At 36.7% G+C, this 24,458-nt stretch overlaps 2 protein-coding genes across 8 annotated transcripts; both read left to right on the top strand.

Moving 5' to 3' along the window:
• Positions 1 to 218: 218 nt before the first annotated feature.
• Positions 219 to 18,735, top strand: mpv17 (mitochondrial inner membrane protein MPV17). 6 transcript variants are annotated; one of them, XM_017456911.3, is made up of 8 exons: positions 219 to 324; positions 1,371 to 1,488; positions 7,169 to 7,284; positions 10,674 to 10,766; positions 11,858 to 11,953; positions 14,509 to 14,541; positions 17,484 to 17,557; positions 17,716 to 18,735. In XM_017456911.3, exons 2-8 carry the CDS (start codon positions 1,410 to 1,412, stop codon positions 17,783 to 17,785), a joined length of 561 nt encoding a protein of 186 aa, XP_017312400.1. In that variant the 5' UTR covers positions 219 to 324; positions 1,371 to 1,409; the 3' UTR covers positions 17,786 to 18,735. The 6 variants fall into 6 exon arrangements, with proteins under 6 accessions (XP_017312400.1, XP_017312390.1, XP_017312426.1 ...); XM_017456901.3 differs by having other exon boundaries at positions 243 to 328; XM_017456937.3 differs by lacking the exon at positions 219 to 324 and adding an exon at positions 335 to 663 and having other exon boundaries at positions 17,505 to 17,557.
• Positions 18,736 to 18,904: 169 nt separating this feature from the next.
• uts1 (urotensin 1) lies at positions 18,905 to 21,657 on the top strand. Of its 2 annotated transcripts, none has more exons than XM_017456963.3 (2): positions 18,905 to 19,914; positions 20,261 to 21,657. In XM_017456963.3, the coding sequence occupies exon 2, from the start codon at positions 20,282 to 20,284 to the stop codon at positions 20,687 to 20,689; it is 408 nt and encodes a 135-aa protein (XP_017312452.1). In that variant the 5' UTR covers positions 18,905 to 19,914; positions 20,261 to 20,281; the 3' UTR covers positions 20,690 to 21,657. The 2 variants fall into 2 exon arrangements, with proteins under 2 accessions (XP_017312452.1, XP_017312442.1); XM_017456953.3 differs by having other exon boundaries at positions 18,905 to 19,985.
• Positions 21,658 to 24,458: the final 2,801 nt, after the last annotated feature.

Raw genomic sequence — 24,458 nt, 5'->3', positions numbered from 1 at the left:
AGTAACATGTATTGCTAGAGTATACAACATAGAGTAGAGAAAGATTGCAATTATTACAAGCACTAAAAGAATGGGGAGGAATCAATTATTCACTCAAGGACATATTAGGAGATAAAACAGATTATATAACTCATAGGAAATTATTTAGATTTTTGAATGTTATAGGATTAGTAAATAGGATTTAATAGTGGTTTTCTTGTCAAGCAAGTTGTGCTCCATACTCCAGTTCAGTAGGTGGCAGAAATGCGCCTTCTAGTTGGTTTGCCAACCGCCATCACAAACCAACAGTAGACGAAGAAGAAAAAGGCTCACGAACACTTCCGGGTGTGTAAGTTTCTTCTCTGTGTTTGTGTACATGGTATTGGAATTCAATTTAAGGAGGTTAAGAACACCCAACTTGTATTGGACGTCTTGTATGACGTAGTGTTCCACTGTAGCGGGTTAAAGCTTCTGCTACTTCGTTGTTTGGCTTTTGTTATAAAATATACATATATATAAAAAATAAAAATAAAATTTTTGAAGCAGTATATCCTGTATACTGTGTGCTGTCTAGCTCGGTTAGCTCTCTGGGTACACTACACTGGAGTTAATAAGTAGCTGAATGTTTGACTAAGTTATTTAGGCTGATATTACTTTCAACAGGACAACGTAGATTATACGAAGGTAGGACCCGTGATTTCCTTGGCAGTACTTAGTGATAGTTATATCATTATAGATGGTACAATATTACGTGTCATCTATAAGAAGTATTTTTTTTTTTAACTTGAGCCTTAAACCGACAGCGGCGTTAGTGTTAATCTGGGCTGGCATGCATGAACGGTGGCAGATAATTGGGACAGTGGTGTTCCTGGTTAGTGGAAATGGTCTTGATTATATTATTGCATCTGCTATATGTCCAGTTTAATAATAAAGTCAGTGAATCCATTGTACAGTCTCTGTCCAAGTTCAGCAGCACATGGATGTAACTTTAATTATTTACTTAAAATACATTGATCAAGATATATCATGAGGCACAATTTCTTTATGATATTTAAGTTTTCTAACTGAGGCCAGTAGTTTCATGTTCTAAAAGACAAGTTCCATGATACTGATTTCTAATTTTTTCAAATATTAAATCAGTCATCGGCCAGTCGTAGTATACTGTTTGCTGTAGTTATGACATGCACACTGCACGTTCAGTAGTTTTATTGTATATCAGTTACTTGATATCCAGTGATAGTACACACTGTGTATCTATGGTATGCTTTTTGTTTTTGTTTTTGATTTTAAAAAAACATCAACAACAACAACAAAAAAAAGACATTGCTCCACATGCAGTTGCGTATTAAACTGTGTGAACATGCAGCATCTTTCCCATATTGTCCCTACAGTGATCTGTGGATCTTCAGCTGCTCTTTTCAGAGAGAAAGATGACCGTAGCAGGCATCTGGAGAGCTTACCAGGCATTAATGGTCAAAAAACCATGGACTGTGCAAATAATAACAGCTGGTAAGAATCCCAAAGTCACACATCAGTACAAAAAGATCATAACTCCAGCCCACTGTCTTACTCAGTCCTGCTTTTTCACATAAAAATGTAGTTTGGAGTTTTTCACCCTTTTTGTTTTTTGCTGGTCCCATACCATTGAACATTAAAGTAGGCAGCATGGGTGTAGGATGGTTTCCTATGGTTCAAAAAGAGCTCAGAAATACAGAAGATGGATATTTTCAGTAATAATTTATTCCCCCATGTTTATAAGACGAAATGTTGAGTTATCAATGTTTGAATGGCTCTTTTGGAGAAAAACATAAGCTCAAAAAGGCTCAGCTGCAGCAAAAAAAAAAAAGAAAAAAAAAATTCATCGCAATTTTCCATCATAGTCTAGTTTTTGGAGGGCAATTTTGTCATTCACCTTTTCAGGATGGGTTATCTTTATTCCTGCAGTAGCACTTTTCTGTCAGCAGGTGGCGGTGAAAACATTTAATTAAAACCACTTAGTTCCATCATGATGGTTCCCCCATACAATTAAATTCCAATTACATTGTCTAGATATATAAGTAGTCAATAACTACTCTTAAACATATACTTTTAATTTATGACCAGTTTATCCATCAGTTCTAATTTAATCTCTGTAATGATGCATCTCAAAACAGGAAACACAAGAGACTCATGTAGGTGAATTTAGATAAATTTTAGTTTTGTCTGAATGTTTGCTTTGATGACTAAAACAAATCTGTGGATTTCAATTTAGTAACCAGTTAAGCTGTACTGTTTTCAAGTGCGCTCAAGTATTGCTTAATGCAGTTCTTGAAACTGATGATGTGTGAAGAATTAAGGATGACTAGAACTAGACTAGAACAGTGAAAAATAAACCTAACAATTGAAAGAATTAGAAAAACAAATGAGTCATCAGGTGTGGAGACATTAGTTACATATTAACTGTAGTGTTATCTGTAGTTACCAAAAATCAATGGTACGCAAAGAGCACAAGCAAAGGTATTTTCAATGTCCTGGTGTTGTACCCGTCTCATCAGCTAATGGTTTTGTGCTGTGTTCCCTGTGGATCAGTTAGCGTGCTGAGGTGTGGTGTGTGCCAAACTGATCACAGATCATTACACCTGAATGCAATGTGTGTCAGTCATGGCTCCTAGCCACCAGAGGCATATCTTCACTGATATGAATGCATTTCTTCAATGATATGAAGGCATATCTTCATATCTTGTTGTGCTGATTTTCAGCAGTCTACTCCAGCACTCAGCACTCCTTTCAGCTGAGTGCCATTTTCCTGGGCGAGAATGATTTATTAATTATAGTATATGTTAATTACTGGTGCATCATTTAAACATGGCAACAAGCAGTGGTTGTTAATTCTGGAGATTTCAGAATTGTATGATAAGTCCAGTCATCTTCACCTACTACTAAAAGATATCCAAAATAACCTGGATGACTGTGGTCCAGTACAATGCTGTGAAGATTATCAGAGAAGACTGCTGCAGGATGCTATCAAACTTTCTTTGGCGTGATCCTCAGCCCTTTTATATCTGTTAAGACAGGAGAGCGAGAGACAAATGTCTGTTTGTCTTCCTCAAGCTGCTGTTGCTCTTTCAACTCTTGTCCCTGCTTGTACCATACGGTGTATGGAGTAGATCTGCTTTAATAAGACAAGCCAGTAAATGCATGACCAGCGTTCCAGTCTGTTTCCACACTGCTGTTCTGGATTATTAGTTCTCTGACATATTATGAAAGGTTACATTACGTAAAAGGTACTACATTTCCTCGCCAGGATCTGCCATTAAGATACAGTGACCTTTGTAAACCATGATATTTGGTCAGTGACAATCCTGTAAATTTCATGAAGGATCTGTCCCCGATCCCCCCTTAATATTTGAGTTGTGCTAGTTTTTAGTTGAACACCAACCAACTAAATATCATAAAGACTGGGAATGGGCATTTTCAGTTCCTATTACTAATTGAACAGTACAAAGAAAATTGACTCATTGACGAGAGAACGTAATTTGATGTATTTGTAGAGAACCAAACAAAGGCCACTAAAAGCATTTATACTGTGGCTGTGGAAAATTCCTGGCAGGTGTGTATTAAATGCCTAAAGTAGATCCTAAATCAAATAGTAGTTCTAAATCAATTATGTAATTGCTGAGGCCCAGTAAAGTAAATAAGGCCATAAAATAAATTACTGTCCTAGCAGGGCAACTGTGACTTTGTGCTAAATCTTGTCTTATCACCAGTGTGGGTGTCTCAAAACATTGCAGTCATTGTTCATGTCTGAGGGACGAGGTATGAATCTTGATTATTTCAAATCCATTGTGGTGGTGTACAGAAGAAAAATTATGAAAATTGTCAGATCCTTATGGACCTGAGTGTGTATATATGAATGTATGTATATACACCGATCAGCCATAACATTAAAACCACCTGCCTAATATTCTGTAGGTCCCCCTTGTGCTGGCAAAACTGCTCTGAACCTTCAAGGTATGGACTCCACAAAACCTCTGAAGGTGTGCTGTGGTATCTGGCACCCAGGTGGGGCCTCCATGGATTGGACTTGCTTCTACAGCTTGAGAGCTGGGATTGAGATCTGGGGAATTTGTAGGCCAAGTCAACACTTTTGTCATGTTACTCAAACATTTCCTGAACAATTTTAATCATTCCATACTGCATCCTAGTGCTACCTCTTCCCCAGGTAAGTCTTGCATACATGCCTGGCCATCCACATATCGTAAAAGAAAACATAATTCATCAGACCAGGCCACCTTCTTCCATTGCTCCATAGTCCAGTTCTGATACTCACGTTCCCATTGGTAGGCAGTTTTGACAGTGGATGGGAGTCAGCATGGGCTCTCTGACTGCTCTATGGCTACACAGCCCCATACACAACAAGCTGCGATGCACTGTGTGTGCTGTCACCCCCACGTACATCAGTGAGCCTTGGGCGCCCATGACCCTGTCACCGATTCACCGATTGTCCTTCCTTTGACCACTTTTGGTAATTAATAACCACTGCATACCAGGAACACCCTACAAGACCTGCCGTTTTGGAGATGCACTGACGCAGTCACAATTTGGCCCTTGTCAGAGTCCCTCAGATCAAAACCTACAGTTTTCAGAAATATACTGAGCAGAAAAGGGGGGGTTTCCAGTTACACTGCAATCTAATATACTACTGCAGCACATTTCCATAAATGTTCCAGGAAAAGAAGGCTGTATACTAGTGGTGTGTATTACAAATACTGCACTATGCATTAATTCATGATTTTGATGGTGATTTTGGTGGAAGGTCTTGTGACATTGGTGTATGTGCACAAGAAGGTATCCAGGTTATTCTCACTGTCACTGGTGCTCATCTGTGGTTCATAGACACACAGTTACATATAGGTCACAATAACTAATTTTGCTGGATGATGTATTGTCCCAGAAATAAACAGTATTGTTGTCATGTTAAGAACATTTTATGCCATTGATATGTTGATAGTATAACAGCATGGTTTTTGTCTTCTGACACAAATATCCTTTAAATTTAGTCAATATTTCATCATGTCATATTTATTAATTGTATTCAATTTTACTGTAAAATGGCAATGAATATTAGTCATTTTAGTTGACAAGAAAATGCAAATATTAAAGCAAATATTCACACATTTTACATATGCATAAACAAAAACATGTGGAAACTGCCCTTGTGAAAACATGATCTCCTGAAATACAGTATTGTGAATTCATTATGTTTTAGTTCTTCATTGTCTGTGTTTTGGTGTGTTGTTTTGGAAAGAGCATATTCACAATGTGCGTTACCGTTCTACCTAGTGTGTTAAGTTCAAGTTCACTTGTGCCTTTGTGTCTTTTTTATGCAGAAGGAAGTTGTAATATTACATTTATGTTGTGTATATGTCTGATTAATCTAATATGTGTATAGCATGCGTTTGGGTGAGTTAATTATCCCTGTGGCTCCAGTTTACCGGTTTTCATTCACTGTTCAGCTTCAACTCGTGCAGGTTAAGCGGCTCAATCCCCAACATGGCTGGATTATTTAAAACACTACAACTGTTCTTTATAAATTTTTCTTCTTCAAAAAACATTGCTGGTGCATTGTTAATATCTTGTGTGCCATTTTCAACAGCATGTTTTAAAATTTGTGTAAGTGCTTGCCACAATTTTTGCATTCGAATGTGCGTTATACAGTGGGGGAAATAAGTATTGAACGCGTCAACATTTCTTTCAGTGAATATATTTCCAATGAGGCTATTCACATGAACTTTTCACCAGACTTTGGTATTAACTCAAGGAATCCACAGATGATAAAGAAATACAAACATTAATGTCCATAAATGAAGTTATGTGTAATAAAGAGGAATGACACAGGAAAAAAGTATTGAACATGCTAACCGAAATGTATTTAATACTTGATGGAGAAGCCTTTGTTTGTAATGACGGCTTCAAGATGCTTCCTGTATGAAGAAATTAATCGGCCACAGTATTCAGGTGTGATTTTGGCCCATTCTTCTAAACATATTGTCTTTGAGTCTTGTTCAATTGGATTCAAGTCTGGTGATTGACTGGGCCATTCTAACGCCTTGATTTATTTTCTTTGAAACCGATTGAGAGTTTCCTTTGCTGTATGCTTTGGATCATTGTCCTGCTGGAAGGTCCACCCACGTCTCATCTTCATCATCCTGGTGGATGGCAGCAGATTCTTCTCAAGAATCTCCTGGTAAAGTGTTCAATTCATCGTTCCTTCAATTATATGAAGTCTGCCAGTACCATGTGATGAAAAACTGCCAAACACCTTGATGTTTCCACCTCCAAACTTCACTGTTTGTATGGTGTTTCAAGGGTGACGTGCAATGCCATTTCTTCTCCAAGCATGGTGTGTAGTATGACAGCTAAACGAGCTTCAACATGCCTTTTCTTTAGTAATGGAGTCTTGCGGGGTGAGCGTGAGCAGCGGATGTGTTGCCTATTGTTTTCTCTGTAATGATGGCACCTGCTGGATCCAAGTGTTTCTGGAGCTCTTTCTGAGTGGTCCTTGGCTCTTGGGCTACTCTTCTGACTATTCTTCTAACTCCCTGGTCAGAAATCTTGTGAGGAGCTCCTATGCATGACCGGTTGATGACGGAGTGATGTTGCTTCCACTTGTGGATAATGACCCTAATTGTGCTTACTGGAGGATTCAGAAGTTTTGAAATACATCTGTATCCTATTCCATCAATATGTTTTGCAACAATAAGGTTGCAACGGTCTTGAGAGAACTCTGCTTTTACCCATCATGAGATGTTTCAAATGTGACACTTTGGTAACGAAAAGCCTTTTTATAGATGTTCAGTTTACTAACCCAGCTGATATTAAATTTTCACTGATAGGACATATAATTACTTACAGATTTCAGCTGGTTCCTTGCCTTACCTTTCCTTGGAGAACCGCTTTTGCTTAGCATGTTCAATACTTTTTTATGTCATTCAACTTTATTACACATAACTTTATTTATGGAATGAAAACTTTAAAATGAAAAGAAAATGCAAATATCAGACAGTAACCTGACCTCAAGATAAATCCAGCAAGCCTGGAGCTGTGGGGCAACAACACCTCAAAAGGACAAACCTACTGAAAAAACTTGAACAACAAATCTAATTTTTCTTCTGTCTCTTTTTCTCTTCTCCTTAATGTCATCCTACAGGCTCTCTGATGGGAGTGGGGGATATCATCTCCCAGCAACTGGTTGAAAGGCGCGGCTTGACCAAGCACAGCATTAGACGCACCACAAAGATGATGAGCATGGGCTTCTTTTTTGTTGCAAGTCAATTCTTATGTTTTTTGTATGCCTCCATGGTTCATTGAAGGATGTGTGGGCATAAATGAAGAGCAAACACATTTGTGTTTAATGTTGTGTTTAAAATTGTGTGTAAATGTTTGTGTAGCCAAACAGAACAAAAATTTCTGCCATATTTACAAAAGTTTTCTTTTTACTTGCATGCATGTGTTGTTGAATACCAATCATCCATAAATTACCAGGCACGTGCTGAACACAGCTGATTTGCATTTGGTAATACCAAAAAACTCCCTAAAAGGCAAAGCTCACAGACTTGAAACGAGGAATAAATGGCAAAAAAAGACTTTGTTGTAGAAATGTTTTGGCTCACGTCAACGACAATAAAAATATATTATTTAAAAGCCTAACATCCCCTAAAAAGGTCTAAATCTGGATCCAAATAACAGAAAATTTTAATTAAGTAGGGTGAGATGGTTTGAAAAGAAAATGTGCTGTACCCGGGTGATCGTGATCATCAAGCACATCACAAAGGGGATACTGCTGTTGTTTTGTTTTGTTTTGTTTTGTTTTTTATTCCAAGCAAAACATTTCGATTACTCTTTCTCACACTTCAGTGTACCCTCTCCAACTCAGTGTTGGAAAAGCAGGAGGATGTTTGTCATAAGGAAGTCACATAGTGCTGGTTCTAGTAAAATGTTGATGTGTTAGATTAGTGTAGAAGATACTGAGGCCAATGGAACCAACATACACACCAACTGATCCAGTGCAGCATGTCCTTTTATATGGAGGCATTTCTTCTGATTGTCTTGTGTTATCTGCCTTAATGGGTTTATTTTGGCTTGCTTTCTTTAATTTTTATTCATATTTACTAGTTCTTTAGTTAATTCAATTAATATGAATGGGTTTGACTGAGAATGACTGTGTTTCACAAAATTTTCATTAAATTTGTATATCTAAGAAATGCAAAACTATTAAAACTTGATAGCATAATTAGTATATAAAAATGCAGTAACTCATTGCAAATTATATCATTTGAAGCAGATGAATTGAGGTTTTACATTAGTTATTCTTTTTATGCATAAATTTACACATACTCAGGAACACAAGTATGATGCAAACATTACAGGATTTTCATGAATACCAAATCTCTTATGTAAATGATTGGACAAATAATGTCCAGCTTGAAAAATGAGACCCATTATTACCATTTTTAGACTGGTAAAGCTGAGAAAAAGTATTTGCCCATCTTGATTTCTTCTGTTTTTGTGTGTATCTCATACTAAATAGTTTTAGATCTTCAAACAAAATACAACATAAAACCAAGGCAACTTGAGTAAACACACAATACAGTTTTTATTCTTTTTTTTTAATTGAAGCAAAACAACACATATCACCCATGTGAAAACCTAACTTCCCCCTTAAACTTAAGATGTGGTTGTGCCACCTTTAGCAGCAATAACTGCAAGCAAACACTTATGATAACTGAAGATCAGTCTTTCACGGCACTATGGTGGGATATTGGCCCACTCTTCTTTGCAGAACTGCTTTAATTCAGCCACACTGGAGGATTTTTTTTTTTGAGCATGAACTGCCTGTTTAAGCATCTCAATTGGTTCAGGTCAGGACTTTGACCAGGCCACTCCAAAACCTTAATTTTCCTTTTTGTTGAGCCATTCAGAGGTGGACTTACTCCTTTTGGATCATTGTCTGGCTGCATAATCCAGTTGCGCTCCTTCAGGATTTTCTGGTAGAGAGCAGAAGTCATGTTTCCCTCGATTATTACAAGTTACCCAGGCCCTGAAGCAGCAAACCATCCCCACACCATCACACTGCCACTACCGTGCTTGACCAAAGGCATGATGTTTTAGTGGAATTCTGCGTCTATTAATAGAGCTGATATACTTGAACAAAACTACAGGGAAAATTTGCTTTTTCAGTCATTTATTCAACAGAAATATCAATAGTTGTGATATTCTAATGTTGAAAAAGTAAGTACACCCTTGACCTCAGGAGCCCCCTTTAGCAGAAATAACTTCTTATAGGCGTTTTGCATAATTGTCCGCCATGTTTGTGGAAATTTTCACCACTCTTCTATGCAATATTCATTCAGTTGCAAGATATTTGAGTGTTTTCTTGCATGTACTTCCCATTTCAAATCCCCCCACAACATTTCAATGGGATTCAAATCCGGGCTTTGACTAGGATATTCCATAACCCTCAATTTCTTCTTTTTGAGACATTCTTCGGTGGATTTGCTAGTGTGCTTAGGATAATCATCCCATTGAAAGTTCCACTTTCAGTTTAACTTCAACTTTCGGACAGATGGCCTCATTATCTTTGATATGATGCAGAATTCATAGTTGAATCAATGAATGCATGCTGTTCAGTCCCTGAGGCAGTGAAGCAACCACAAACCATAACATTTCCACCACTGTGTTTCACAGTTGGCATGAGGTGCTTCTCCTGAAAAGCTGTCTTTGGTCTGTGCCAAACATGTCTGCTGTTACTGTGGCCAAACAACTCTATCTTTAATTTGTCTGTCCAGAGCGCATTATTCCAAAAGGCCTGGTCTTTGCTTATATGATCATTGGCAAAATGTAGTCTTGCAAAGGCTTTTTCCTGGCACGTGTCCCATACAGGTCAAATTTGTGCCATCTTTTTCTGATAGTAGAAGCACTTTGACATCAACAATTAAAAGACTTACTGGCAAATATTTTGATAAAGTTTTGGGGTTCTTGGAGATTTCTTTTTGCATTAAATGGTCTGCTATTGGGCTGAATTTGGTGAGATGGCCAGTCCTGGACATTTGAAATCTGCACCATTTGTATTTTATTTTCCTTACAGTGGAATGATGTATTTCAGATCATTTGGAGATCCTTTTAAATCCCTTGCCAGACTTATAGGCATCCACAGCCTTTTTTCTGAATGCCTTACAGTACTCTTTAGATCTTTGCATGATGACACCTCAGAAGAAAAGGTAACCCCAGACACTAGATATGAGAGGTTTAAATAAGATTTCTTCCACCTGCACTCCTTAAGCAGGTTCTAAACACTGGTACCCAATTTTGAACACCTGGTTCTAATTTTATGGATTTGAAAGTGTGATGTAGGGGTGTACTTACTTTTTCCATCTGACTGATCTTTTTTTGTTAATTGAAATTGTGGAAATTACTACAAAATGTCGATTTTATGTATAATTTGATAGTGTATCAATGTTATTAATAGGCACTGTTTCAAAGAGGATACAATTTTTGCTTGTCCAAATATGTCAAAAAAGCCAACAATTTCCATGGGGTGTACTTTCACATGACTGTATGTACAAAATATGACGTGAAAATTAGTAACACCTGTAACACTTTTGATGACCGCTTTTATTTTATAACCCATAAAACCTATTTATTGTCTACTACAGGGGCCAGTTGTTGGTGGATGGTACAGAGTATTAGACAGATTTGTGATTGGGATGACCAAAAGTACTGCACTGAAGAAAATGCTAATGGACCAGGTAGGAATGTTTGTTCAACTCAATTATGTCTAAAGGCATATTGACACTAATCAGTGTGCACATAAAGTCCAAAATAGTGAAATATTGTGAATTATACACAAGTTTTTTTCACAGCCCAATTGCACTGACAGCATTAAGTCCAATGTGTCTACATTCATATTACATGATACTTTGCACAGTTACAAATTTTGCTCAGGTCAAATGTGTCTTTCTTGATGGTTCATATTCATAATTGCAAGTGACCCATATGTCTTTAATGATCTGTCCCCTCTTCCATTTATTATGATCATTGCTGTTGCGGTCCTCCATTGTTTTGCTGCGCTGCGGACACTGGATAAAGTATGCCATTCCTCTCACCCAGATAACATGGCCTGTTTTGTTCTCTTGTCTCTTGGCCATTGATAACTATGTTATCAATTTGTTCTGTTTGTTGCGAATCCTTTGCAGTCAATGAAATGAGTACCAGCCTGAAGTTTGGTACTCATAGACATCATCAAATGATGTTTTTTTTTTTCCTGGTGATGCTCTGCCAGTCCTTTACTGCTGCTGTCATCAGTTCCTGCTTGTTCTTTGCCTTAAAGTCTTGGGCTGCTTTTGAAGTATGAGTCGAGTCATTGTCCATCTACATTGTGAAGCACTGTCCAATGAGTGTTGAAGCATTTGACTGAATCTAAGCAGTTAATATAGCCTTATACATTTCAGAATTCATCCTGCTGCTTTTGCCAGCCACATCAATACATACAAAGGAAACAGTTACATGCTAGACTAGAAATCAGTTCTAGATGTGCTTACTTGTAAGTGGAATAATGTGAGAATAATCTACAACTTGTCATCAATCAGCTGAGCAGCTCATTGTCCAGTTACCTTTGGTCCCTTAAAAAAGGGGGTGAGGGGACAACATATAAAAAGTACTGTAATTCCTACACCATTCACCTGATTTGCATGTAAATACCCTCAAATTAAACCTGAAAGTCTGCTGATATTAATTATTTAATTTCAACTTCTATATACTGTGGTATACAGCTAGCATAGTAAGTTTGTCAATGTCTAAATATTTATGTACCTGACTGTACTTCTGTCTTTGTTAACAGGTGTGCTTTGCTCCTTGCTTTCTTGGAGCTTTTCTAGGAATCTATGGAGCTCTCAACGGGCTCACTGTGGACGAGAATCTAGTTAAGCTCAAGCGGGTTAGTGTTCAACTTGCCCAGTAGGTCTCTACCAGTTCCATACATTAAAGTCCCTAAGGTTGTATAAATATGTGTTTATATTTTACAAAATATAATATAAGAATAAATGTAAAAAAATATTTTTTGTTAAAAAAAAAAAATCTAAATATGACTTAAACTTCGGAGCTTTAATATTTTGAAGTATCACAAGTTTCTAGCTGGCAGTAAGTAAAAAACAGCCATTTAGTCAGTACTTATCCTCTGAGTATTCTGAAACTAGGGATGATTCATGCTTTGTGTGGTATAGTTAGAAGGTATTTATGCTGGTTTATGCTGCATAAATGGTTTACGCTATCATGTATCAACTGTGTGTAAAGATACAGTGGGGGAAATAAGTATTGGATGTGTCAACATTTTTTTCAGTAAATATATTTCCAATGAGGTTATTCACATGAACTTTTCACCAGACATCAGTATTTAGTCAAGAAATCCAGAAATATAAAGAATTCACAGCATTAAAGTCCATAAATAAAGTTATGTGTAATAAAGTGGAATGACAGGAAAAAAGTATTGAACACGCTAAGAAAAATTGAACGTCTATAAAAAGGCTTTTCGTTACCAAGGTGTCACATTTTAAACATCTCATGATGGGTAAAAGCAAAGAGCTCTGCCAAAACATTCACAACCTTATTGTTGCAAAACATATTGATGGAATCGAATACTGATGTATTTCAAAACTTCTGAATCCTCCAGTAAGCACCATTATCCACAAGTGGAGGCAATATCACTCCGTCATCAAGTGGCCACGCACAGGAGCTCCTCGCAAGCTTTCTGACCAGGGAGTCAGAAGAACAGTCCGAAGAGTAGCCCAAGAGCCAAGGACCACTCAGAAAGAGCTCCAGAAACACTTGGAGGCAGCAGGTGCCATCATCACAGAGAAAACAATAGGCAATGCCCTCCACTGCTCACGCTCATACCGCAAGACTCCATTACTAAAGAAAAGGCATGGTGAAGCTCATTTAATGTTTGCTACAACTTATTTGGACAAGCCTATGAAATACTGGGAGAGTGTAGTCTGGTCAGATGAGGGCAAAACTGAACTTTTTGGCTGTCATACTACACACCATGTTTGGAGAAGAAATTGCACTGCACATCACCCTAAAAACACTGTACCAACAGTGAAGTTTGGAGGTGGAAGCATCATGGTGTGGGGCTGTTTTTCATCGCATGGTACTGGCAGACTTCATATAATTGATGAATGGAGCCCTTTACCGGGTGATTCTTGAAAAGAATCTGCTGCCATCCACCAGAATGAAGATGAGACGTGGGTGGATCTTCCAGCAGGACAACGATCCCAAGCATACAGCAAAGGAAACTCTAAATGGGTTTCAGAGTAAAAAAAAAATCAAGGTGTTAGAATGGCCCAGTCAGTCACCTGACTTGAATCCAATTGAACAAGATTTAAAGACAATATGTTTATAACAATGGGCCAAAACTCACACCTGAATACTGTGGCCGATTAATTTCTTCATACAGGAAGTGTCTTGAAGTTGTCATTACAAACAAAGGCTTCTACACCAAGTATTAAATAAATTTCAGTTAGTGTGTCCAATATTATTTTCCTGTGTCATTCCACTTTATTACACATAACTTCATTTATGGACTTTAATGTTGTGAATTCTTTATATTTCCGCATTTCTTGTTAATGCTGATGTCTGGTCAAAATTTCATGTGAATAGCCTCATTGGAAATATATTTACTGAAAAAAATGTTGACACGTCCAATGCTTATTTCCCCCACTGTAGTTGCATACACATGTTTCTATGGAGAGAATATTATCTATCAAGTTTTTCTTGTGCGGGATCGTGGTAGAAAAGTCATTGTTTATTGATAATTAGGAGCTCTCATCATGCTTATTGTAAATCATATCAGTATAATTGACAGCATAGTTACTGATTTCAGGCTCACAAGGTGCAGACGAAATCGACTAAAGTTTGTTTGGGAGATGTCTTGCTTAAAGATTTGGCACATGCAGCTTTGCACAGGGAAAGTGTTTTTAGGGAGCAAAGGAAACTCTTTGCTGAGAGCGATGAGTGGCTTATCCGTGTCACTGATATTTCCAATATAGAAGTAATTTGCTTAAAACTATGAATTTCTGGGAAAATGGTACATATTGTTATAGTCTGCTTTCACATTTGCTCTTAATATGTCTGCCCTTGTGGGACTAAATTACTGTAATGTTACACTCAGGAATAAAACATTATGCCCCTCCCCTGAAGCTTTTTTACCTCATATTTTTAGCGCTTCTCATAAAATAATACAATAATGACTTATTTTATACAAGCAGTCTTTCTCGGTTGACCTTTCGAAAGATTTCCATTTCAAGTGAAAGGACGCTGTTTTAATGGAAGTAGTTTTTATAAGGCACTTGAAGAGTCACTGGTTGTTAGAGTTTCCATGTGACTATGGAACACTTTGAGAAATTGAGATTAGATTTATTATAACATAAAGAAGAAAGATTATCTGCAGTTACTCTATGTATTAAGCAATAACACTTTCTTTTGCATTCCCATTAGGACTATATGGATGCCTTGATTAGCAATTACTATGTAAGTAAATTGTATTTGTAATGTGTATATATTTTTGTTACAGTCGGCTCCAGAATTATTGGTACCCTGGGTAAAGATTAATAAAATTTGAGATGCACCGATATTAAATTTCTCAGCCGAATCCGATAACCGATTATTCAGTGATATCAGCCGATACCGATAGTTCTGCCTTTTATACCTTCTTTTAAATTAATAATAATTAATTCCACAATTCTGAAAGAAATGCAAATAAAAACTTTGTCTCCATTTCAACAAGTTGTTTCACAGTAACTGGTCTCATAAACAGAAAACACATTACTCTAATTAACATTAACACATTACCTACATTCTGATTAAAGTAAGATTTCTTCACTTATTGAATGGGCTTGACGCCGCTTCACTGCTGCAGTGTCCAGTGTAAAATTTTTGCAGTGCAGAGATTACAGAGCTTACAAATTGCAGTTTTGTCATCATTCCACACAAGAGACATCATCCTTACACACAGCATGAAATCGATGTTTTCCCGCCCTCTTTTGATTGACAGGATATAATCAGCCATGATCATCGGATGGTTTTAAACTATCGGCCGATAGCCAATAGTGGGAAAAATAGCCTTTACCGGTCGGTGAATCTCTAATAAAATTATGTAAAAAAATGTGAGGCAGCCTGCGAAAACATGGATTTTGACATTTTCTACTATATACTAGTACATCTAAAGAAATTAGAATATTGTGGAAAAGTAAACTTTTTCTGTAATTTAATTAAAAAAGTGGAACTTTCTCGATTCATTACACATAAATGGAAATATTTCAAGCCTTTTTTTGTTTTAATCTTGATGATTACATCTTACAGCTCATTGAAATAAAAAATCCATTATCTCAAAATATTAGAATAAAGAATTTATAATACAAAAATATCGACCTTCTGAAAAGTATGTTAATTTATACACTCAATACTTGGTTGGGGCTCCTTTTGCACAAATTACTGCATCAATGCGGTGTGCTATGGAGGCAATCAGCCTGTGGCACTGCTGAGGTGTTATGGAAGCCCATGAGCTGTAAGCCGTAATCATCAAGATTAAAATAAAATTTTAAAAAAAGCTTGAAATATTTCACTTTATGTGTACTGAATCTAGAATATATGAAAGTTCCACGTTTTAAATTAAATTACAGGGGAAAATATAACTTTTTCATGATATTCAAATTTTTTAGATGCACCTGTGTTTGTCTGAAAATTACAGGATTTTCTGCACTGAAATGTGCCTTTTGTTTGTGTCTCAGTATTTTATCAGCTCTAGCATTTGAGGTCTGACTATTTAAAAAGTGAAAAGGAAGAAATACACATTTAAAGATTGCACTGCAATTCTACTGAAAGACACACACACCCTGCCTTCTTCCACATTTGTAATCTAATTTAGTTAAGGAAAAAGTAGTGCTGCTACAAAGTTTGTGAACCCTTTACAATTTTATGTATTTCTGCATAAATTTGACCTGAAATGTGATCATATCTTTATCTACATCCTAAAACTAGCTAAAGAAAATCCAGTTACAAATGATGCAAAAACAGTTTTTACATTTATTTACTGAGCAAAATTTTCCAACATTAAATATCTTTGTCGGAAAAAGGATGTCAACCTATAGGAGTATTAGTTCATTTAAAGGGGCAATTGAAGTCAGCTGTTTCCATCAGGTATGAGTTTAGCAGGCTCTCCCATGTTTCAAGAATATAAACTTGGGTCTCCACTATCAAAGTATTTTATTCCCAACATGACCCCAGTCTCCATCAGACGGAGGAGAAATCGTCACGTGAATGAGGAAGAAAGTCCTCTAAGGCAGGAGAGCATTTTATATTAAACACCGCGGAGATCAAACAGTGGTGCATGAGCACAATCTTATGTTTATATCCAAAATGCTCCACTGTGTGTAAGGGAAGGGAAACTGGTGCAAGCTGCTTAAAAGGTTTAGTTTAATTTAAGTTTGTTGTGATTATATGTTGTATTTGCACACTTGCAGTGTAACTTCTGTCATTTATTATAACGGAAGTGATGTGTTAGTAACAAGGCCGTGTTGCTGATCACGCGCAGTGTAGACACAGTGATACACAGTGGGAGCTGTGTAATGTCTAATTAAAACATTATGTTCAAAAGTAAACAGAATTAAAATAATATTCCTAAAGGCAGCGAGTAATAGAAACCACGAGATGTCGTGAAAGAGAATTTTTATTATTAATTTCGGACTGTTGTTTAATTCGGTGCTTTTTGTGCATCCATAAAAAATAATGCATAAATACTATAATATATATATATATATATATATATATATATATATATATATATATATATATATATATATATATACACACACACAAACACACACACACACATCATTTAATAATATAATATACATGTATTGGGTTCTTTTCTGTTTTGGACAAACAGTTGTGTAAAGTTTTAGTCTGAAGTTTATATTTCTAACACTCTGTGTGTGGATTTTATTGTAAATAAACAAATAAATGGTACTGAGATTTTGCCCCGCCCCCATCTGAAAAATAATCAGCCAACTAATCAATTATGAAAATAATCTTTAGTTGCATCCTTAATTATCGGTGTGAGATTATTTAACCATGTTTTTCATAGACTTTTTTTTTTTTTAACTCATCTTTGCTAAAAAAAAAATTGTGTACAAAGAACTCCTGGTGACTAACACAAAACTCACAGTATTATTTGATTTAAATTTTCCAGGTTACAAGATAATATGATCACATTTCATTTACTGAAGTAGTAGTCTTTTGAGGAACCCTTCAACTCTGCAATATGATGTTCATTTATTCTAAAAAAAAAAAAAAAAAAGACTCTAAGTTTGCTAAAGAATACTTTGCTAAAGTTTTTGCTATTAGAACAGTTTTTGATTTGATATTTTGTGTACTGCATGTGTATTCATACATTTCCATTTTGTTCATTTCAGTATTTGTCTCCTTTTTTTCAGCTGTGGCCGGCTGTTCAGATTGCCAATTTTTATTTCATCCCCCTTCACCACAGGTAAAATGAGCTTATACCCCTGACATTCAGATCAGTTGATTGATTTTGAAATTTACACATGTGAAGTAGTTTCTGCTTTAGGACCTGACTGCATTGTAGAAGCATAATTTCAATTGCAGTCTTCAAATCACACACATTGCAAATTTCATTATTTGCAGATTGGCTGTTGTGCAGATTGTTGCTGTGGCCTGGAATTCCTACCTCTCATGGAAAGCCAATAAAATGTAGTGAATTGTATTGTTGCCCCACTCATCATACATTTTAATTTTAGGTATAAAGTGTAAAAGGAAATAGACAACCAAGTTGTGGCCAATATACATATAATATTGTTCCGTTACACTTGGGAGGACAGACTGTCAGTTTTATTATTATTATTATTACTATTATTATTATTATTACCAGTTACCATTTTAAATGATAGTTTACTTTTGCCAAAAATTTAATTTTACTTGTATGTCCTCACCATCCTTCAACAAAATATCATGTCATTGTAAATGTCCTTCAAACTTGAAGGATATTTACAATGAAGACACGGTGAACACTTCCTGCCATTCCATGTTTTTTGCCTATTTGAGAGAAACAGCATTTTGTGAATAGTCACTTCTCTGCAGGACTCAGTGAGGCAGTTGAATTGTTAATTTAATGATTTTTACTTATGTAGGCAATTCTAATTGAATTAAAAATCTCTCTGACTAGGTTTAATTTCACCTTTACAGGAGAGATTTATCAGTTTTTCCACAAGCATATTACTTGTGTGCATGTATGCGTGTGTAAAATCATTTGTCAGTTGGTTAGGTATGTATGTATCAGTCAGGTGGTTAAGACAGATTTCATGGATGTGTGTCCACTTCCAGCTTTCCTGCAGCATTGAAGACTGCCCAAGAAGGTGCCTTGTGTCATTACACTTAGTCTGAATCTATCTTGTATGTAATAGTTAAGGTCATGGTCTTTACTCAAAAGTTTAGTTATTTGACCACCTGAACTGTCACAATTGTTGTTATTATGCGAATTCCCAAACTTGACAAGTTAAGTCTACTCAAATCAGTTAAGGAATCTGTTGCCTTAAAGCATTTAAGATTAAAATTTGAGTATTTGAGTACAGCTAACTTACAAAGGTTTGAGTTTATTTAACTTTTTCTTTGTGACACTTGGTTAAATAAACAAGTTCAAAGAACTAATTAAGTCCATTTTAAAATGCTCTTTCATTTATAAAGCTTAAGTTAAAAATAAAATAGATCACTCATATGTTCGCTCAGTAACTGCTTTATCCTAAGAGTAATATATCTTAGCCAGTATGCAAGCGCATGAGGAGAACATGCGAAACTCCACACAGACATTCACCCGAAGCCAGGATCAAACCCAAGATCTTGGAGCTGTGAGGTGGCACTATGACCCACTATCCTATCATGGCTGCAAATAAAATAGCTATTAAATAAATTTGATGTCTCATTTTATTTTATTTGTATGTGTTGTGATTAGAAATTTGAAAGAAGGAGATTTGATCTGGGTTTAAAATAATATTACTTGAGCAAATAAAACATGGGGACAACAGATTATTAGGTATGTTCTTGTACTATAATGCTTTGAGATGATTGTGCACAGAGTGTAAGCAGGGATTCTGGCAAGACTAGCTATGAGTTCCCTTTTAAATCTGTGCACAGTGTGTAAGCAGAATCATTTGAAAGCATTAGCTAGAAGTTAACATTTTGCATTTTACCCTGTATGTGCCCATGACTGTTCCTTAAGTACTGCATAGTGATCAAACTAGAGTTGGTCCTGTCTTTCAGACTTTATAGATTCTAATCACATGAAAATTGAAACCTGTTGTTTAATTTTAAGCAGAAGATCTGTTTAAAGAATGAAATTATGCCTGTTAAATATTGACAATAATATAAAAGCTCGCAAGAAGATATGATCAACAGAGTGAGCCTCTGTGTATTTCAGAACCATGGCCAGCTCCCAATGGATCAATCAATCAATCTCTCTTTCTCTCTCCACACATCGCATACACACACACACACACACACACACACACACACACATACTATGTTTCAGACAGCGGTAGACAACAAGGTGGAGAGTTGCTCGTAGTCAGCACAAACTTTGTCTGCTGATATTATATACTTTCTAAATTGTGAAAATCTAGACAAATGGGTTTGTATGGGAAGTTCTCTATCCGTGTCCGTTTCATTGAAGTCTCCCTGTGCGTAAGATTCACACAGCCATCCGGCTGGCCAGCTATCACTCCAGAGCTTGTCTAATTTACAGGCAGTTTATGCACCTGCACTGACGTCAGTGGACCTTTACTGGATGTATATAACCATTGCACTTGAGCTGCTCCGGTTCCAAAGCCAGTGGTAAGGATCCGTCTACTTTTATCCCGTATCCGACTTGTTTGTCAGAACTTTTGAAGCAGGAATACAACAGAGTAAGTATCTTTTGACAATCTGTTCAGTGTTTGCCTTGCTATCTGTTCATGGATTTAATTTATTAAATCTTATTTAATGCATAATTTAGTGTGTTTTTCACTGTTTTTACAGTGAATAATTCCATCAATAATGGTTCAATTAGGCTACTTAAATGTTTTCTTTATACTGTAGTGAAGCCCTAGGTCATAGTTCATACGTGTACTAATTATTGTACATAATTATTTAATTATAGTGTACATGCACTTGATTGAGCTTTTGTGTCTCTTGAATCCAGGGTGTGTCTGCTCTGTCCAGCATGAAGCCTGTCGCCTCTGTCTTGCTAATAGCTGCTGTATTACTATCCACTCACATTCCAACAAGCATATGTAGACCACGGGATTTAAGTCTCTTTGATCACCATGATGACTACAAAAACCAGCTGGATGAAGTATTCCTTAGGGTGGGAAAGGGCGAGACCATGTCCTTCCTCAGCGGCGGAAACGGTCGAGAACACGAGCTAAGAATCGGCTCGCGCTCCCCAACTTCTCCCAGTCCGAACAGTTTAGAGGAGCTCATCGGTTTTACTAAGAGGAATGACGACCCGCCCATATCAATTGATCTCACCTTTCATCTGCTGCGCAATATGATTGAAATGGCACGGATCGAGAATCAGAGGGAACAGGCAGAACTGAACCGCAAATATCTGGACGAAGTCGGGAAGTAAAAAAGCATTCTCGAACAAGAAAACACACTCTCAGACCTCAGTTTGCTTTCTTGAAGTTTTTGTTAAAGCATTATACTACTCTACTGGGAAAGAAATATGACTTAACTCAGTGCAGTGGGTAAACAGCCAAAACAGGGAAACACGACAGAGTGGATAACTGAGCTCCCATCACACACAGGGTCGGAGTGGGACTCATTTTCAGCCCTGGAGTTTCATGCCTTAGACCGGCCCACTTTAGTTCACGACTGACTATATTAAAATAATGTCATTAAAACCTCACGATATAAGTCTGCAATAGTGCACTGTTCTCTACAGCCTTGAAATTCATTGTATTTTTCAAAAATATCATCATTTCCAATTCAGTGCACATACAGTAGCCTAAGTGTTGCTTCACAGTGAAGATTTATTTAACAACAGTATTCTTTACAACACCACAATGTAATGTTTAACAGTATCAGAATCTATTTTCTGTAAAAAAAATAAATAAATAAATAAATAAATTTTTTTAAATGTGCTAATAAATATCTAAACCTTGAAATGAAAAAATATAAAATAAATACTAATATAACATTTTAAAAAATGAAATGATAAAGAATAAAATGAAATGTATTGCACTTTCTAATGACACCATAATCTATTTTTCCTTTGCATAAGTTAAGGAAACGGCTACTTTACAACTTCAACACAAATATGAGAACATTAGTTAAAGGGTAAATCTCCAACCCTATTCTTTAAAACATCACAATGTCCTTTTCTGCAATATCTGAATATTTTCTGTGCAAAATTGTTCACAGATATCCAATCCTTAAACACAAATAAAGAATAAAACAAGTATTGCACTGTTCTCTGCAAGAATTCTTTTCACAGTGTAACTTTCTAATGACGGCTTCATATCTTTTTCCTCTGCATAAGTGTAGCTTCAAGGAAATATGGCCAACCCGAAAATATTAATAAACGCCTGAGCAATGCACTGGTCTCTGCAGCTTTGTTTATCACAGTGTCATTGTTGAAAAGACATGAGAATTTCAATCCTTTGGTGAATGTGTTTCCAGTCTTTCATGCCTCCCTTTATGAAAGAGCCATCACTTACCAAAGGTGCAAATGCCAAACAAACAGAACAGTACAGAGATTGTTTGGGGGGTTTTTTCACAGTAAGTCAGCCACTTGCGGTTTATTCCATCTTTGCTATTAAAAACCTTTGGTATAGGAACATTTGGGGTTTGTTGAGGATGATAAAAAAAAAAAAGTATGTATTTCTGGTGACTGAGGTCAAGCAAAGTACTCAAAACTATCAACAGAATCATCTTCATCTGCTTTGTTCCTAGCTTGTGGTTCTGGGTTCTACTGCTGAATTGTTGCCTCTGTTATCAGTCCCTGAGTAGACTCTGCTCTCCCATTCACACGTCCTTCTGTATCCCTAGACTCGAGTGCACTTTAATCACAATAAAAAGCATTCTGTAAGCTTTAACTTATTTGACATGGAAAGCATGTTTTAATTTAAACTACTAAAATATCCAAATGGCAAAATATGCAGGCTTATTTCATATGACTTTTATCCTATTCCCTTTAATCATGGGCTTTGTATATTTAGGCTACTATCTTTTGATTAAAAAAAATATAATGGGTCACTAAAACCAGGGCATAGAAAGTTGTTATAGGCCTATTGTAACTAATGTGATCATGTTTGCTTATTCACACCTGTGTCTTCCACAGTGAGAGCATCAATCTCCTGCATAGGCCTACAATTGGGTCCTGGCTCTGCTTCTGACACTAAATCAAATTTTACAAACTGTCATATTTCTCACCACAAATCTCCCCTTTTTACAAAGCTTTCTGATCAAGTCAAGTCAGTTTCACTAATGTAGTGCTGAATCATCTGGTATCATTCATTATCTCAGGGCATTTTTTATTGAGCAGGTGTAGCCTACACCATACTCTTCATTAATATTAATTCTTCTAGTTCTTATATTCACTCAATGAACAATAGAGGCTGCTGCTGCTGAAGAGCTACAAGAAAAAGTTTGATGCATAAACATGAACGGTGGTTTGCAGACAACGTTGTTCTGCAAGGCTGTTAGCATCTTGCACTGCTCCTAATTAGCTTAACGTTAGGTCCATCCATCTTCTATACCACTTTATCCTTTTCAGGGTCACGGGGAAACCTGGAGCCTATCCCAGGGAGCATCGGGCACAAGGCGGGGTACACCCTGGACAGGGTGCCAGTCCATACACATTCACACACCCATTCATACACTATGGACATGCCAATCATGTCCATAGTGCCATACCATGCATGTCTTTGGACTGGGGGAGGAAACCAGAGTACCCCCACAGCACGGGGAGAACAGCAAACTCCGCACACACAGGGCCACGGTGGGAATCGAACTCCCAACGGTGCAGGTGTGTGGCAAACGTGCTAACCCCTAAGCCAACCCCGTGCGCCCTGTTCATTTGGTGTGCTTTTGGTGAAGAAGCTGCTCAGTTGTGTACATTTGGCCGCGTCAGTTTGAAGAGCGATCCTTTTTTTTTTTTTTTTTTTTTTTTTTTTTTTTTTAAAGAGCGTTCCTTTTTTTTTTTTTTTTTTTAAAGAGCGTTTCTTTTTTTTTCTTGCCTTTTCAGCGCCGCCTTTGCGCTTTCTATGATCCATTTTAGCCTATGTCCTGCATCAACAACAAGCACCACTGACTGAAGTTTATAAGTTTTTTAGCAAGGTGCTGCTGTCGGGGAGTCAAAAGATAATTACGTCATCATTAAACTGCAGGCTGCACTCTTCGAGTGGGCTGCGGTAAAATAAAAATAAAAAGAGTGGGGTTGCGGTAAAATAGTGCAGGCAGCCTAGGGACATTATCCATATTGCAACACAGTGCCATGACAACACCCTCCCTCGCGGCCCAAAAAACAGAACGGCCCACCGGTAATTCTCCCGGTGTTGCCGATTAGCCAATCCGGGCCTGATCACACAGGAATGTCTAAGGTCAGTAATGTTTGTTCACGTGTGCTGCATATGCAACAACCCACCATTGTAAATGGATTAAATACATTTCAGTTGATAAGCTCTTATGTTTAATTTATTAATAGCTTTTACACACCTTACAACTTATTCTTACTTAACATATAATGGTTTACAAACCTTCATGAAATAAAGATGCTTTGGATAACTTATTAATGATATATAGGACATAATGAATTTATTGACACACACTCTGTTGCACATGGTTCATTTCACTATTTCACTTATGAAAATCCCAAATGATACCAGTGATGCCACATGCTTTTCCAAGACTTTGAAACCAGTAAAGCCTACCACAGGCTAGGAAAGGTCAAGACTCTCACTCTCACTCTCTCTCTCTCCTGAACTTGGTAACATGTTAGCCTGCACTCTGTCACTATAACTACCCCATCTGTATACATAAATCTGTAAGAAATTATTTTTTTACATTTACATCCATTCTATCACACACCTTGAAGAGTTATAAAAAGACAGTTGTTGTTTTTTTAATCTGATGCAATGCAACTTCCCTGAATATTGTAAAGAAATGTCATCTATATGCACTGATTTAGAATTCCGGATTATTTTGACCACAATAAATAGATGGATGGATGGATGATCACATATTAGATCGAAATTCATATATTAGAGCACCACTGACAGTTAGAAAGTATTCTAAAAGTAATTTAACATTTTTAATGAATAAACAAACATTAAATTATTATTATTTTTTTTAAAAAGAAATACAGTCTAACAGTAAGTTGTGCTAGTGTATTGGTG

Source organism: Ictalurus punctatus, chromosome 2 (assembly GCF_001660625.3).
Source record: "Ictalurus punctatus breed USDA103 chromosome 2, Coco_2.0, whole genome shotgun sequence".
Lineage (NCBI taxonomy): Eukaryota > Metazoa > Chordata > Actinopteri > Siluriformes > Ictaluridae > Ictalurus > Ictalurus punctatus.
This window is presented reverse-complemented; position numbering and strand designations above follow the sequence as displayed.